The sequence below is a fragment of the Dreissena polymorpha genome, chromosome 1, assembly GCF_020536995.1.
Source record: "Dreissena polymorpha isolate Duluth1 chromosome 1, UMN_Dpol_1.0, whole genome shotgun sequence".
NCBI lineage: Eukaryota > Metazoa > Mollusca > Bivalvia > Myida > Dreissenidae > Dreissena > Dreissena polymorpha.
The window spans coordinates 73634293-73651696 of NC_068355.1; the positions used below are offsets into that span (position 1 = coordinate 73634293).

General features: G+C 35.3%; 1 protein-coding gene across 2 annotated transcripts in view; it reads right to left on the reverse strand.

Annotated features, from left to right (window-relative positions):
- Positions 1 to 3035: 3035 nt before the first annotated feature.
- Positions 3036 to 17404, reverse strand: part of LOC127835215 (cell division control protein 45 homolog) — a 33266-nt gene continuing 18897 nt past the window's right edge. For both annotated transcript variants that reach the window (XM_052361542.1, XM_052361544.1), the window contains 6 exons: positions 16517 to 16572; positions 12675 to 12813; positions 11603 to 11686; positions 9606 to 9724; positions 7581 to 7657; positions 3036 to 4827 (listed from right to left, as the gene is read on the reverse strand). In XM_052361542.1, the coding sequence (XP_052217502.1) occupies positions 4763 to 4827; positions 7581 to 7657; positions 9606 to 9724; positions 11603 to 11686; positions 12675 to 12813; positions 16517 to 16572 (540 nt within the window). In that variant the 3' untranslated portion in view covers positions 3036 to 4762. The remainder of the gene's footprint in view (positions 4828 to 7580; positions 7658 to 9605; positions 9725 to 11602; positions 11687 to 12674; positions 12814 to 16516; positions 16573 to 17404) is intronic.

Consider the following 17404-nt stretch of genomic DNA (forward strand, 5'->3'; position numbering starts at 1 on the left):
TTGTTTTTTTATCGCAAATTATACTGTCGCCGTCTGTTAAAAATTCACAACACATGAAATATATATTTATATATATGAGCCGCGTTCTGATAAAACTGGGCTTATTGCATGTGCGTAAAGTGTCATCCCAGATTAGCCTGTGCAGTCCGCACAGGCTAATCAGGGACGACACTCTCCGCTTAAACTAGATTTTCGGAAAAAAGGGAATTCCTTTACACAGGCTAATCTGGGACGACACTTTACGCACATGCATTTTGCCCAATTTCTCAGAACAAGGCTCATATTGACACTGCTGCCTCCTCTAAAGTGTTTAAAAAAATATTTCAAAAAGTGACTTAGTTTTTGACCCCAATTGGTTTTTGACCCCAATTGACCCTTTTTGAACTCTGCTTATATTTCACTTGTTCTAACCAAGTTTTAAATGAAGATTTTTAGTAAATGTGGCTCTGAAGTGTTAAGATCTGTATTACATTTGAACTAGTGACCAAGTATTTGACCCAACGTTATCCAGTTTTTGCCCGAAAGAATTGGGAAAAATGATCTGACCAAATTGCATTAAGATTGAGTAATACATTTGACCTCTAGTGTTCACAATTATTTGTTGTGTTTGAACTAGTTATCTAGTGTTTGATATAATTTTAACTCCATATAAATATGGATATCATTTAGAAAATATTCTGACAAAGTTTCAGGAATATTTTGCAATACATGCGAATTTTCAAAATACAACTCTCGACAGCGGATGAAGCACGACGGACAACGAACATACATTGATCAAATAAGTCCATCATGAGCAAGCAATAGTTGCATTAAAGAAAACTTAAACTTAACTGATCATTATTATTGTTACTTAGCAATTATCTATTTGTTAAAGTGCATCGTAATTTAATTTCATGATATTTTATCAGATGAGCAATAGATTGAAACTCGAACACAGTTATTGTCTTCGCACGGTTTTAAGTTTGTGATCATCATCGCTGTCAGTGATCCTCTAACACACCTTTTTGCATTCAAGTGAGATCCTATGATTGACAAGCGCGTTAAATGTATGATTTGTGAAAAGAATTTAAAAAAAAAACAATTGTGTCTGAACGGAGAAGTAATTTTATTTGATAACAAAATTAAAATCAAATATGCTTAAGTAATCGTGAGCTTTTACCATCATTGGATAAAGAAAACCATGCCATTAAATTTATATAAAAAACATGTTCACGATTGTCCATGTAAGGAAATTATGTTGAATGTATGAGATTGATTCATTTCTTTCGATGCAAAGCCAATATTAACGAACATTAAAAACAGCGTGTATAGTCAATAAAACATTACATACAAGTACATAAACTTACAAATAAGAACGCCATTCATACCTAAACCAAGGATAACAAACACAAATGAAACATTTTTTCCAATGTAGTAAGAGACAATCATGTTATTTAGGCGAATCTCGGCATTACATCTTACACATAATCTCACTGCTTTATCTGTAACATGTTTAAAATGTTAAATTGCAGAGAAATTCATCAGTTCACAAGTACGTGCAATATAAAAGATAATAATGTTACACACATTTGATCGTGGATATCTAAGATTCAACATTATGCAGATTAAATTACTTGATATACCATATTATTGAGGTTGTTAAGTACCCCATTTTAAATGATTATTTTATATTTGATTCCGAGTAATATGGCCTACCCCTATCATCGACTGATATAAAATCTTCCTGTTAAACTGACACAAAAAATATATCATGCAACGTTATATCAGGCAGATATCAATGCAACGCATGATAAATGTCAAAACATATCAGGACTGTAACTTTGCCGTTTATTGGAGACGTTTGAGAGGTTCCTATAAGTACAAGCTTCTGCTGTATGGCAATGATATGAATGCACACAGCACACGTGCGGAGTATCAATGCCCATGTACATAAATACAAGTTGCCGTTTTCCGGCGTTCAGTTGTTTTAGTCAAATACAATATTCCTAAAAACATAAATAGTCTAAACAACTGAACTAAACAAAAGCAAAGCAGGTCTTTTTTATTGTAATGTGAAATGAAACCGTCACGAAGATAAATGGCGAGTACGGTGGCATAGATGAGACGTAACTTTTTATGTACGACGTTATCTCGATTAAGAATCACCTTCTCGTTACAACGACATAATAAGTCGAATTAATAAGTTCACCCGAAACACTTAGTAAGAAGTGGAAATTACATAACTAATCACAATAATGAAATGCTAATGTTAGAAAATACAACTAACCTGTAGTAAAGACAAATCAATTCTTGGTAAGAAGACAATTTAAAATGGATGACCGATGCCAAACAAATAGATTTACACAGTAATGAGCAGGACTTTCGAAAACCTCACTTATCTGCTGGTACAAACAGATCTCACTTCTCTGCTGGTACAAACAGATCTCACTCATTCTAAATCCCTTTTATAATAACATACTGTTAACCCCGTTGTTACTTACCAATGTTTCCCAAAATGGATCCAATGTGTTTGCACTGGGGGATTAATTTTATTTAAAATGTTCCAATTACAACTATTTCGTGAGGCAGAATACGGACACATTCGCGATTTAAAACATGCTTTCCTAACTGGTTGATCAATTAATAATGTCGTTAGCACGAATTAGTTTCCCCTTTCCCACGAGTTACCTTGTTGTGACAACGAGTAACTTGGTCGTAGTAACGACATAAATTAGTACATGCTCATGTATCGTCTCTCCCCCCCCCCCCCCCCCCCCCGGTAATTAATAAATTACCAGCTCAAGCACAATTAATCAAAACCGTAGTTTAGGCCAATGTAGATACGCGTCCATGCATCCGATCTTAAGAATTCCCTGTTGATTGAGACTGGGTAAAGGTTGCGTCTCAAATAAAGAAGAAACGTGTTTGAAATCATGTTAATATATTAATGAAGTACTACGTTTTACTTGAGCAACCAAGTCAACCAAACAAAACAAATGAGTCGAAAATTTAGGAACTCACGTGTATCATCCTTAAGAGGAAACTCACCGACAAACTTATTTGTATGCATTTAATTGCATCGTAAAATAGAAACACAATAAGCAACACAATTTACAGCACTAATTTCAAAACAAGACATCAAGTTGGAGAAAAAAGATGCACATACATGTATATCATGATACTTATTCACACAATTAAATAAGTGATAGTATTTACAAATAAATTCATTTCAAACGACAATAATATATACAGATATATCTAAAAAAGATTTCCAGTTTCCATGGTGACCCTTAAGCGCTCTCCTGAGTTAAGCTACACATTTTTAATCCACTTGACCCACATTCAAAACTTGCATTGATTTTGTGAAGATACATTTTATGCAATTTCTTAAGATTGAGTGATCAATTTAGCTTTTAAAGTGGTATAATGGGTTTTCTATGATATGACCTGGCGACCAAGTTTGTTTAAATGTCACCCAGATTCAAACATGGCCTTTATGTTGTCAAAATAAACTTTCTGACCAACTTTTATTAACTCTTTCAGTGCGGGAACCGAATTTTGAAGGCCTTTGCAAACAGTTTGGATCCAGATGAGATGCCACAGAACGTGGCATCTCATCTGGATCCAAACTGTTTGCTATTCTGATAGTATTTTTTGGAAAAAAAATTCGAAGAAATGCTAATTGTGGAAATTTAGCAGACGACATTTTAGCAGACGATAAATTTTCAAGCATGCAAAGGGTTAAGACTGAGTCATCAATGTGACAAGAGTGGCCAAGTTTTCTAAGATTGGAAATGGTGAACTGGTTCTTGAGTGCACCTGACCCAGATTCAAACTCAGCCTTGGTATTGTAAAGATCAATACTTTGACCTATATTGATCATTATTGTATACAAACATGTGGCCTCTGGAATGTAAACAAGCTAAAAGATGAATATTGCAGACATTTGGTGATCAGAATAGCTCCACTTTAGCACTTTGTGCTCAGGTAAGCTAACAAATAGAACATGCGCTTTAATAAAATAACAATATAACATGCCATAGGTCCTACATGCAGGATTGAAAAAACAGCCAGTTGCAAAATTTAATATTGTTTTTCTGTCTGCATAAATGTCACTAATAAACCCTTATATTGTTAAGAATTTAAACATATATATAATTAAACAAAATATCTATATATATACAATTAGGCATCATAGCAAACTATTTTTCTCGTTTGCAAACAAATTTCCATTAGCTGTTTGTATATAACTGTCTGATTTAAATCTTGCAAAGTCAATGTTCTGAAAAACATCAACAAAGTAGCAGTCACTGGAATTGATTCACAATAAAAAATATATGAAGATCTCTTCAGAAGCTTGATTTTTATTAAGAACTCTTCAAAATTGAGGCTTACATTTGACCATATCTTTCTTGTTTGACACACGCAAAACATTGAATGTGCCCTCATTTCAATAATTGCAGAATCTAGAGAGATCTCAGAGTGGAAATTACAATCTTTATTGACTGAACAAATTGGTACAGTTCTGATTTTACACCTCCAAGAAATTGATAAGTTTAACATTAAAAAAAAATATTGACTGAGACAACTGTTGTAAAGTTCAATCACTAATCATTCATCTTTACAACAACCAACATGTACAACTAGAAACATAAGAAAATCATATTACTGTCATATGTATAGATTCCAATTGTTCATATATGTAAAAAAACATGCACAAAGGTATACAAAACACCCTGTGAGCACTTATTTTGATATACACCAAGATATGACTTGGTAAATTTTAATTCAGCAGGCTTATCAAAGCATCAAAGAACTTGCTGCGGTCGTCACTTTTCATCTCCATCACTGCAAAAAACAAAAGGATCAAACATTCACAATAATTCAGGCCCTCATGCGCTGAACAATTCTTATAAATGGCTTAGGCCATTCCAAATTGATTTGTTGGTCTATGGATTTTTTTGAAACAAAGTTGAAGAGGAGAGCAATAAAAAAAATTTTTTTTTTTTTTTAAACAGGAAAATTCTCAAGCGAGCGAAGAATAAAAAAAATCACATTTCGATCGAAAAATATTGCATTATCAAGAGATACATGTTTAAACAGCTAAATTTTACATTCAAATCAATTCTTATACAAAGAATATATAACAACCTCGTATTTATAGGAGGAAGTTGCATATGACCTTTGACCACGAAAAATACGTGTAACCATATCATTGAAGTGAGGGGCACATGTCTACCTACTGCTGCTTATATTTGTTTGAAGTTTTAAACAGTGAAAGCTGTGAAAAGGTATACTATGTTGCAAGCTGTAAAAAGGTATACCATGTTGCAAGCTGTGAAAAGGTATACCATGTTGCAATAGCACTTGAAGAGGAGCAATCATCAAAATGATAATGACAGACAGTCGGACAAAGGCCATGCATATAATCCATGGTCGCAACCTTATTTTAAAAGGGGCAAATCGATGGCTAGTACGGTATTGTATTTTTCTGAAATAAATGTATACATTACAGAGAACTTATTTGATGTTTCTGAAATATACGGACCTAGCTGTTAAGCATGTTCCGTCAACCATGTATTTTAAAAATGATAAAACATTGTACCTGTGAAACTTTTAGAATCAGCATTTAGTGATTTTATGTTTATTTTTTGTTCACTTAAAATTGTGTTATAGGAAAAATTTGCCTACATATAGGGAAATACCGTCCATATGCCCATTTAATGAAGAAAAAGTATAAAAAGTCTTACAGCATGTTTCCCGATGTTGTTTGAAAATGAACATGCTTCAACGGTATCTGCTGATATTTGCATGTTCGAACGTAAACAAACACATTCAAATAAGTCACAGATCGTAGATGTGTTTATATTTTTAAGGGTTGGCTGCAGCAATTTTTCACCGCAATTTGTTAAAACAGTCATGACAGCGAAACACGTCAGAGCTCCAGATAAGGGTCGTATTTTCGTAATTACGAATTATTTTCAAGTCCGTTACGTATTTATTTTAAAATCTTGTCGTACCATTAAGAATTACAAAATCAAGTTACGAATATTATTTTTACATCGGTTCGTATCGATTTTTATTGAGTTCTTTACGGGTTATCGGGTTTGTTTAACAAAGCGCATTTTTTCCAATAAAAGCGGCGTATACAGTCTATATGTCAAAAAACAATGGCGGCGCCCAGAGAGCGTCCTAAAAACTGCAAAGCGTCCAAAAACACGCTTGTAACATATTGTATGCAAAGTGAGCCGAAGTTAAATGTTAAGAAAGACATTATAGAAATGATCTTATACGATGTTGTATGTTCAGTTTCCGACACAGTCGGAAAAGCTAAACAAAAACGCGACACAACGGGTCCAAATTTAAACACACAAAAAAACATTGAACGAGTTGAAGGGAAAAGTTCCGTGGCTAATTGTTGAAAAGATTGAAGGGGAGACCCGTTTTAATTGTGAAATATGTAAAAATTCATCTCAGGCATGCAATCTAAGCACAGTTTGGGCATATGAAGGTATTTGAAAAATAAAATTGTATAATACTAAAAAGACACTGCTGAACTCGTATAAATAAAGTTGCTAGTATGTTTATTTTGATTTTTTTGCATGAAAAGAACCATTATTATTTATTTTTAGGTCATTTATAAAAAATAAGAATTATTTTCCAAAACTTAGTAGTAACGTTAAGAATAAAATTTCAGAGTTAAGAATTCTTTTTGAAAATCTGGTAGTAATTTAAGAATTTCACAAAACCTTATCTGGAGCTCTGCACGTACTGGTCGTCTCGATTAAATTTTTTAGCGTCTGCAGTTATCGATTAAAAACGGTTATGAAACAATATAATTGTCATTAGTATTCAGCGTCAAAATCATTTCTGCTTGATCACGTTTTTTTCCACAAATTAAAAAAAACCCACATGCGCTATGGTTACTAAAGGACACAAAAATGAGTGCGAGCGGTAAAAAAAAAATCCATTTTGAAAAAATAGGTGCAGCAAATCAGACAACCAACATATCAATTTGGAGTGGCCTTATGTTGCTAATTTAAGTTATTCTTAATACTATTTTAAACTTGGTGGTGTTGACCAAAAAAAAATTTAAGTTTTTTTTATTTCATATTTAATTATCATCAATAGTTTGTTTTATTAATTTTTGAAAACAAAGCTAAACACTGTATAGATTGAGAATATATACTTCAGACAGGTGAAAAGACAGCCTTACAATCAATTCAAATACTAAAATAAAATGTTAGATCTAAAACTCAAGTATCTTGAGGCTTCACAATGGGTTTAAAGACCACAAGTTGATTTTGTTTTCATATTAAAAAGTCTTTATTTAACAGATTAAAGTCAAACCATGAATTACATTGCATTTTCACATTTCCTAGTAATTCAGTCAGAATATTTTTACCTGTGATGTCTGGAAAAACACTCTTGACCTTTTATTAAAACATAGCAAATGTTTGGATGGCTGTGAAGAATCTTAATCCACTACAGGGATATATTTGCAGTGAAAAATGGATAAAACCTCATATGGACTTAACAATCAAATTAAAGCATCCATTACCGACTGTTTATATGCAAGATTACCCACTGCAACTACTCACTGTATGTGTCAAAGAAATCATGGGAGGTGCGACAGTTTGTGCTTGCTGCTGCTTGCTCAAACGCCTTACCAAAGAAGCTGCAATAAAAGAGAATGTCTCTGAGGCTGCAACTGGAAACCAATACCATACTCAATATAAACCAAATGGAAAACAGGAACAAAACACAGTGTTTCATTTATCATGTTCATATTTTGCTCTGTCTGTTCATATATATTATTTGATGGTAGAAATAAGCTTTAAGACAGAACTGTTTAAGTTGTTTATTTTTTTTTTACTTGACATGAATAAGTTTGATTCCTTGGTCAATGGATTTTAAATGTTGATGTATTTTTTCACATTTTTTCAATTCTATACACTTTTGGACTTGACCTTACAGATAAGTCTAAATTAATTCTCCATTTTTCACTTTCATATTTTACATACAATAAAGTATTATTAAATTGATATATTTTCATATTCGGGAATACATATAAAAACAATAAAGGCCCAAAGTCGCTCACCTGAGATAACAAGATGTTATTGGGACAAATCTTCTGACCAAGTTTCATGAAGATCGGAAAATAAATGTGGACTCTAGAGTGTTAACAAGGTTTTACTATAGCCATATAAGGAAAAATGCCCCGCCCCTTGGCAGCCATGTTTTTTCAACCAACCGGCATCATTTTTGAACTCCTCCAAGATATTATCGGGATGAATCTTCTGACCAAGTTTCATGCAGATCGGACAGTAAATGTGGCCTCTAGAGTGTTAACAAGATTTTACTCAAGCCGTAAAAGGAAAAATGTCCCGCCCCTTGGAAGCCATTTTGTTCAAGCAAACATAATTATTTTTGAACTCATCCAAGATATCATTGAGACCAATCTTCTGACCAAATTTCATAAAGATTGGACGATAAATGTGGCCTCAAGTGTTAACAAGGTTTTACTAAGGCCTTATAAGGAAAAATGCCCCGCCCCTGGTGGCCATGTTTTTTAAGCAACCAAAACATTTTCAAACTCATCCAAGATATCATTGGGACAAATCTTCAGACCAAGTTTCATGATGATCGGAAAATAAATGAGACCTCTCGAGTGTTAACAAGGTTTTACTATAGCCTTATAAGGAAAATGCCCCGCCCCCTGGCGGCCATGATTTTCAATAAACCGGCATCATTTTTGAACACGTCCAAGATATTATTGGGATGAATCTTCTGACTGAGTTTCATAACGATAGGACTATAAATGTAGCCTCTAGAGTGTTAACAAGATTTTCCTATAGCCTTATAAAGCCATATAAGGAAAAATGCCCCGCCCCTTGGCGGCCATGTTTTTCAAGCAAACGTAACCATTTTCAAACTCATCCAAGATATCATTTAGACAAATCTTCTGACCAAATTTCATGATGATCTGAAAATAAATGTGGCCTCTAGAGTGTTAACAAGGTTTTACTATAGCCATATAAGGAAAATTGCACCGCCCCCTGGCGGCCATGTTTTTCGACCAACCGGCATCATTTTCAAAGTCGTCCAAGATATTATTGGGATGAATCTTATGACCAAGTTTCATGAAGATTGGACAATAAATGTGGCCTCTAGAGTGTTAACAAGATTTTACTATAGCCATATATAGCCATAGCAAATGTAACCATTTTCAAACTCATCCGAAATATCAATGAGACCAATCATTTGACCAAATTTCATTGAGATTGGACAATAAATGTGGCCTCTAGAGTGTTAACAAGGCAAATGTTGACGCCGGACGACGCATGACGGACAAAAGGCTATCACAAAAGCTCACGATGAGCACGTTGTGCTCAGGTGAGCTAAAAACACAGACAAAGTTTGACACATTTCTTCACTATTTATAGTATGGAATACATGCGTACATTTTTTGCTCAGTTTAAGTACGATTAATTAATGATTTGGACTCAATATTTCTTATGAATCTACATTCACAAAAGCAAACTTTAGATATGCTCAATGATGAAAAAGTATTAAGGAAAGAAAAATTACGCCTAATATTGCAGAATCGTGAAACTATGACCTACTTTTTGCGTTCATCATCCATTGAGAGAGGAGGTATCCCAGTGACAAGCATGGTCCCCTGTTCTCCATCGAGAGGAACGCCGAGAACCAGTGGTAAGTTACGAGACTTCTTGTTACGACTCTTAAGAAAAAATTAAACAATTAAGTTAAATGTTTTAACGCTTCTAAAAGCAAGTATATATTCATTGGACTTTCTAAATCTTAAACCATTGAATATGAACAAGGATTATTCAATAAAATATATCAATTATATAAAAATGAAGCCATTAACCAAATGTTGATTACCTTAATTACATTGAAAACAACCAAGTTTACACCAATACCAACACATCTGCAAAGAATATTGGTGATTTTCCATTTGTGTACATGTATTCATGTTTTGTTTTTTTGCAAGTACAGCAGAAAATTATATACGATTGTATAAAATCCTTATGTGGTTAATTTTCTAGTATCCCCTTTTCAGAACTTTTATTCCAAATTTTTATTAATTAAAGTTTTATCTGTTTTGATAAAGTAATTCTAAGATCAGATATACTTGCTTGAAGACGACTCTCCCAATGTTTAATCTGATGTAAAGTAGTATTTTAACCCTAGTTACAGAACAGCAATTTGATACATTAACCTACAGAAGGCATGCATGTATGAAAGATCATTTTTGGACACAAAATTGGACTTACATATTTTACAGTTACACATCCATTTGCTCTGTGAAAAGGGGTTTAATGCATGTGCCAGGGGTTTTTCCAGCCATTTTGGGAAAAGGAGTTTTGTCAAATTGGGATCTTTTAATCAATAAAAGTGGCAAATTTGGGAAATTTTTATCGACAAAAAGGACCAAATTGGGATTTTTTTAATCAACAAATATTGACACATCAGGTCTTTTCATGGCCATTTTGGATAAAATCATAATCAAAATAATGGTTATATATTTTATAGGTTGTTTAAAAAATAAATGTGAGATAAAGAGTCTAATTATCTAATAATTGGAAATTTTAAAAATATAATTTCGGTTTGGGATAGGGTCACTTTGCTTTGGGATCGTGTCCGTTTTACGGCCTTTTTTACCCCTGTGTGCGTAGTGTCGTCCCAGATTAGCCTGTTCAGTCCGCACAGGCTAATCTGGGACGACACTTTATGCTCATGCATTAAACCCCTTTTCACAGAGCGCATTTCATCTCTTACCACAGAACAATGTGCCTCCAGTGTGAACCTTGCTATCTCTTACCACAGAACAATGTGCCTCCAGTGTGAACCTTGCTATCTCTTACCACAGAACAATATGCCTCCAGTGTGAACCTTGCTATCTCTTACCACAGAACAATGTGCCTCCAGTGTGAACCTTGCTATCTCTTACCACAGAACAATGTGCCTCCAGTGTGAACCTTGCTATCTCTTACCACAGAACAATGTGCCTCCAGTGTGAACCTTGCTATCTCTTACCACAGAACAATGTGCCTCCAGTGTGAACCTTGCTATCTCTTACCACAGAACAATGTGCCTCCAGTGTGAACCTTGCTATCTCTTACCACAGAACAATGTGCCTCCAGTGTGAACCTTGCTATCTCTTACCACAGAACAATGTGCCTCCAGTGTGAACCTTGCTATCTCTTACCACAGAACAATATGCCTCCAGTGTGAACCTTGCTATCTCTTACCACAGAACAATGTGCCTCCAGTGTGAACCTTGCTATCTCTTACCACAGAACAATGTGCCTCCAGTGTGAACCTTGCTAACTCTTACCACAGAACAATGTGCCTCCAGTGTGAACCTTGCTATCTCTTACCACAGAACAATGTGCCTCCAGTGTGAACCTTGCTAACTCTTACCACAGAACAATGTGCCTCCAGTGTGAACCTTGCTATCTCTTACCACAGAACAATGTGCCTCCAGTGTGAACCTTGCTATCTCTTACCACAGAACAATGTGCCTCCAGTGTGAACCTTGCTATCTCTTACCACAGAACAATATGCCTCCAGTGTGAACCTTGCTATCTCTTACCACAGAACAATGTGCCTCCAGTGTGAACCTTGCTAGTCTCATAATGCACTGAGGATGGGCAAATATCTTCACAATAGAAGCTCCCTGCAAGTACAATTTTGTTTTACTTATGTTTACTATAAACCTATTAATTTAAGCTCGATTACATAGAAAGCTCTTGAGGCCGTTTTCTGGAACTAGAACCAGTACTAAGTGTTTATGGGGGAAAGCTAGAGAACGCCCCCACAGTGGAGATAAAACCTGTGACCTCCCGATTGCTAGGCAGACACCATATCCATAACAACACTGCAACCTCATATTGTTTACCTTGGAAAATATTTGTTTCTCTTTAATTCAAATAACAAAATTTAAAAAATGTACAAAATAATTACATGTATAGTTGTTTTCTACGATTTGCAGTAAAACATTTGATTAAGACTTACAATATTATTTAAATGTACACAGGCTGAACAATTATTTCCTTGAAATTATATATGCAGTGTTTTATAATAAGTTTTAACAAGGCCTGTTTGTAAAACAGGCATGCCCCCAAATGTGCTGTCAGTTGTAGTGGCAGCCATTGTGTTAATAGGTTAGCCATTTTACTGCTTTTACTGTGACCTTGACCTTTAACCTTGGGACATGAAAATCAAAAGGGGTCATCTGCCAGTCATGATCAATGTACCTATGAAGTTTCATGATCCTAGGCCTAAGCGTTCTTGAGTTATAATCCGGAAACCATTTTACTGTTTCAAGTCACTGTGACCTTGACCTTTGACCTGAAAATCAATAGGGGTCATCTGCCAGTCATGATCTATGTACCTATGAAGTTTCATAATCCTAGGCCTAAGCATTCTTGAGTTATGTTCCGGAAACCATTTGAAGGACCGACCGATGGACCGACCGACATGTGCAAAACAATATACCCCCTCTTCTTCTAAGGGGGGCATAAAAATTTAATGGAAATTTGGAATGTCTTATTAACTTTTTTCTCTTAATTTCTGCTTTTTTGCTATGACAACGTTCTCATGATCAGGCCCATGTCATGGTGAATGCAGTGAAAAACAACTTTGCTCTGAGATTGAGAACTAACCTCTTGCATGAAGGCATACAGGAACGGTCCAGCAGAGATCACCTGGTGCATGTCAAGGAAAGTCTGAACCTGAGCGATTATTGCTTGCAGTTGCCGCCGCGCCAGCTCTATCCCTTTCTCCATCGCAACAGTGTTTGATCTGAATAAAGCAGTGCGTTGTAGAAAACACGACTTTATCATTAATGGAAAAAGCTGATTTCAGATGTCAATCTCTGACTATTTACTGTTTATACATCATAAAATTACTTGAGGGTGTGAACAAAACATTCCTTCCAAACAGAACCAAAGCTAAAACTATAAGAAACACTACAATTGTTGTAGAAGAGTCCCAACCAAAAATAAATGAACGACACACGCCACATGAAAATTAACATTGTGTAGTTCTTATATCTTTTAACTTAACTGATATTACAAAATAAAGAACACATTTACAAAATTATTGAAATAAATGTTATCATACATTTTTGTATTCAGAAATTGATATGTTATCCATGCAAGCTATCTCAAACTAGAGCTTTGTCACAGATGTGACGAATACCCCCACATGCCGCATTGACACATAATATTTTGCATGTCATCTTCACAAAAAACAGCGGACACCATGCTCAATTTTTAAAACGCACTTAGTTACCCCTTGACCTAGTTTTCAACCCAGAAAGGCCCATGTTCTATCTTGGCCTTAAGATCATCTCCATAAAACTTATGACCAAGTTTGGTGAAGATTGGATGTAAACTACTTAAATTAGAGAGCGGACACCATGCTGGTTGTTAAAAAACGCACTAAGTGACCCCATGACCTAGTTTTAGGCCCGGAATGGCCCATGTTCGAACTTGTCCTAGAGATCATTTAGATAAAACTTATGACCAAGTTTGGTGAGGATTGGATGAAAACTACTTGAATTAGAGAGCGGACAACATGGTGAGGTTTAAAACGCACTAAGATACCCCGTGACCTAGTTTTTGACCCGGAATGACCCATATTCAAACTTGACCTAGACATCATCTAGATACAACTTCTGACCAAGTTTGGTGAAGATTGGATGAAAACTACTTGAATTAGGGAGCGGACAACATTGTGATGTTTAAAATGCACTTAGTGACCCTGTGACCTTGTTTTTGACCTGGCATGACCCATATTCAAATTTGCCCTAGACATTATCAAGATACAACTTCTGACCAATTTTGGTGAAGATTGTATAAATACTACTTGAATTAGAGAGCAGACAACATGGTGAGGTTTAAAACACACTAAGTGACCCCGTGACCTAGTTTTTGACCCGGCATGGCCCATGTTCGAACTTGACCTACATATCATCTAGTTACAATTTCTGACCAAGTGTGGTGAAGATCGGATTTAAACTACTTGAAATAGAGAACGAACACCATGCTCAATGTGTAAAACGTACTAAGTGACCCTGTGACCTAGTTTTTTATCTTGCATTGCCCATGTTCGAACTTGGCCTTCAGATCATCTAGATAAAACTTCTGACCAAGTTTGATGAAGATCGGATGAAATCTACTTGAATAAGAGAGAGGACACCATGCTGAATGTTAAAAAACAAACTAAGTGACCCAGTGACCTAGTTTTTGACTCGGCAAGGCCCATGTTCGAACTTGGCCTTAAGATCATCTAGCTACATCTTCTGACCAAGTTTGGTGAAGATCGGATGAAAACTACTTGAATTAGAGAGCAGACAACATGCTGAATGTTTAAAACGCACTAAGTGACCCGTGACATGTTTTTGACCCAGTATGGCCCATGTTCGAACTTGGCCTAAACATCATTTAGATACAACTTCTGACCAAGTTTGGTGAAGATCTAATGAAAACTACTTGAACAAGAGCACCCCCTTGCGGGTGCAGACCGCTCATCTATTTTTCTTTTTAAAAGTTTTAGGGACCTATCTCAATTTCAATCACAAATGAGGGAGGGGTGGAGTGGAGAGGGGTGTACAGTGTGGGGGTGCGGTCATTTATTACATTATCTTCCAAAAATGCCCAAAAAATATTTTATTTTTTTGGGGGGGGGGGGGGAATTCTTTGGTGGGATGTTAGGACGGTATTTCAAAAATAAAATAATAAAAATAAATATTTGTGTTTTTTAACCATGTTTCAAAAAAACAAGAGATGTGTTCATCAGAAACACAATGCCCCCTATTGCGCCGCTTTGAAAAAAAAAAATCTTTTTTTTTTACCTTTGACCTTGAAGGATGACCTTGACCTTGAACTTCCACCACTCAAAATGCGCAGCTTTATGAGAACGCCGCTTTGAAATTATTATTTTTGACCTTTGACCTTGAAGGATGACCTTGACCTTGAACTTCCACCACTCAAAATGTGCAGCTTCATGATAACGCCGCTTTGAAATTATTATTTTTGACCTTTGACCTTGAAGGATGACCTTGACCTTGAAGAATGACTTTGACCTTGAACTTCCACCACTCAAAATGTGCAGCTTCATGAGAAAGCCGCATTGAAATTTTGTAAAAAAAACTACCTTTGACCTTGAAGAATGACCTTGACCTTGAAGGATGACCTTGACCTTAAACTTCCACCACTCAAAATGTGCAGCTTCATGAAAACGCCACTTTGAATTTTTTAATTTTTTTTTACCTTGAAGGATGACCTTGACCTTGAACTTCCACCACTCAAAATGTGCAGCTTCATGATAACACCGATTTAATTTTTTTTTTTATACCTTTGACCTTGAAGGATGACCATGACCTTGAAGAATGACCCTGACCTTGAACTTCCACCACTCAAAATGTGCAGCTTCATGAGAACGCCGCTTTGGAATTTTTAGAAAAAAAATTACCTTTAACCTTGAAGGATGACCTTGACCTTGAAGGATGACCTTGACCTTGAACTTCCACCACTCAAAATGTGCAGCTTCACGAGAATGACGCTTTGAATTTTTTACATTTTTTTTTACCTTGAAGGATGACCTTGACCTTGAACTTCCACCACTCAAAATGTGCAGCTTCATGAGATACACATTCATGCCAAATATCAAGTTGCTATCTTCAATATTAAAAAACTTATGGCCAATGTTAAAGTTTTCGGACGGACAGAAGCCGTATATTTGATATTTGATCAGAAGATCGGATGAAAACTACTTGAATAAGAGAACGGACAACATGCTGAATGTTTAAAACGCACTTAGTGACCCCGTGACCTAGTTTTTGACCTGGCAAGGCCCATGTTCGAACTTTACCTAGACATCATCTAGATACAATTTCTTACCAAGTTTGGTGAAGAGCGGATGAAAACTACTTGAATTACTTTGTGGGGGTATAATTATTTGTTTCTAAACAAAACTAACTTTGAATGAACAAAACCTGCCTCAACTGCTTTTTTTAGTATGAGTTTCACTGATAAAGAGGCATTTTACAAAATATTGACATAAATATGAACATAATTAATTTGAAAAAAATCAAACAACGACCAATTTTGCGTTGGAATTCCCAGGTACGTTTATGTATATTTTCAGTTTCCAGGGTACATTTTAGTATACTTAAGAGTACCAGGGTACATGTAAGTAGTACCTGAGCCAACAATGACCATTCAAGCTCTAGTGCGGCCTAGCATAATGGTTTATAATAAATTCACAAGGAATAAAATTATGTGTATTCATTCTCTATTTAAATGGATTACTTTTGATTGAAGGTGCTTGCAATATTCAATGGGACTCCTTTATACTCCTACTTTTTCAAAGCATAGTCTAAGAACTACTGTATTAAAACCCTGACCTACTTGATAAACAACAGGCTCACCTTGACAATACATCTGATAAACAACAGGCTCACCTTGACAATACATCTGATGATAAACAACGGGCTCACCTTGACAATACATCTGATGCTTTCAAAAAGCAGTCTGTAGCAGAGGCTCCCTTCTCCTATAAAAAAACATTGTTTTTGCAAACCAACAATTATCTTTAAATACAAACTGGTGGGCAATGCAACAAAAAATCAGTTACTCAACATTAGTATAAAAATTAAACACATAAAATATCTCAAACTAAGGAATCTCCAGCCAATGTCAGAAATGGTGTTACATTTTTTCTAACAATTTGCTTCAAATAGAAGGCCTGAATTTATTAGTACATATTTGTAATCAATAAATCAAAAACAGGGCCCAAACGATGTTATAATTATCAAGCAATTTGTTTCAAATAGAACGCCTGAATTTACCAGTAGATATGTGTCATCAATCAATCAACAACAGTGCCAAAATCCCTAAACACACCACCATGGACAAACAGAGAGGCTCATGATCAATGTTCATTACATAATAAATAATGGTGAAAACTGTTTCAAAATAGAAGTAAGCCCTAAAATGAGAAGTTTAAATAGAGAATAATAGGTTAGTGTTGAATATAGATCAGGTTTATCATGCGAGGCATAGAAAACAAAAAGCACGAGCCTTGGCGAGTGCTTTTTCGTTTTCATGTCGAGCATGATAAACCTGATCTACAATCAACACTGACCTATTATTCTATTTATCCCACTTTTTATTCAGTAAACTTTTTTTACTTAAACAAAATAAGTTTTCAGGAGTGTTTGTCGTACTTTGATGATGACTGTAGTGTAACCAAGGTCAGTGTATTACTCCGCGTTCCAAAAATAACCGCTGATCAAATAATCATTTTTTTTTAATCAGAATATCGTTCTGTAACAAAGTGTCGAGCGTTATAAATTACAATTTTAATCATATTGAATTGCAAATCT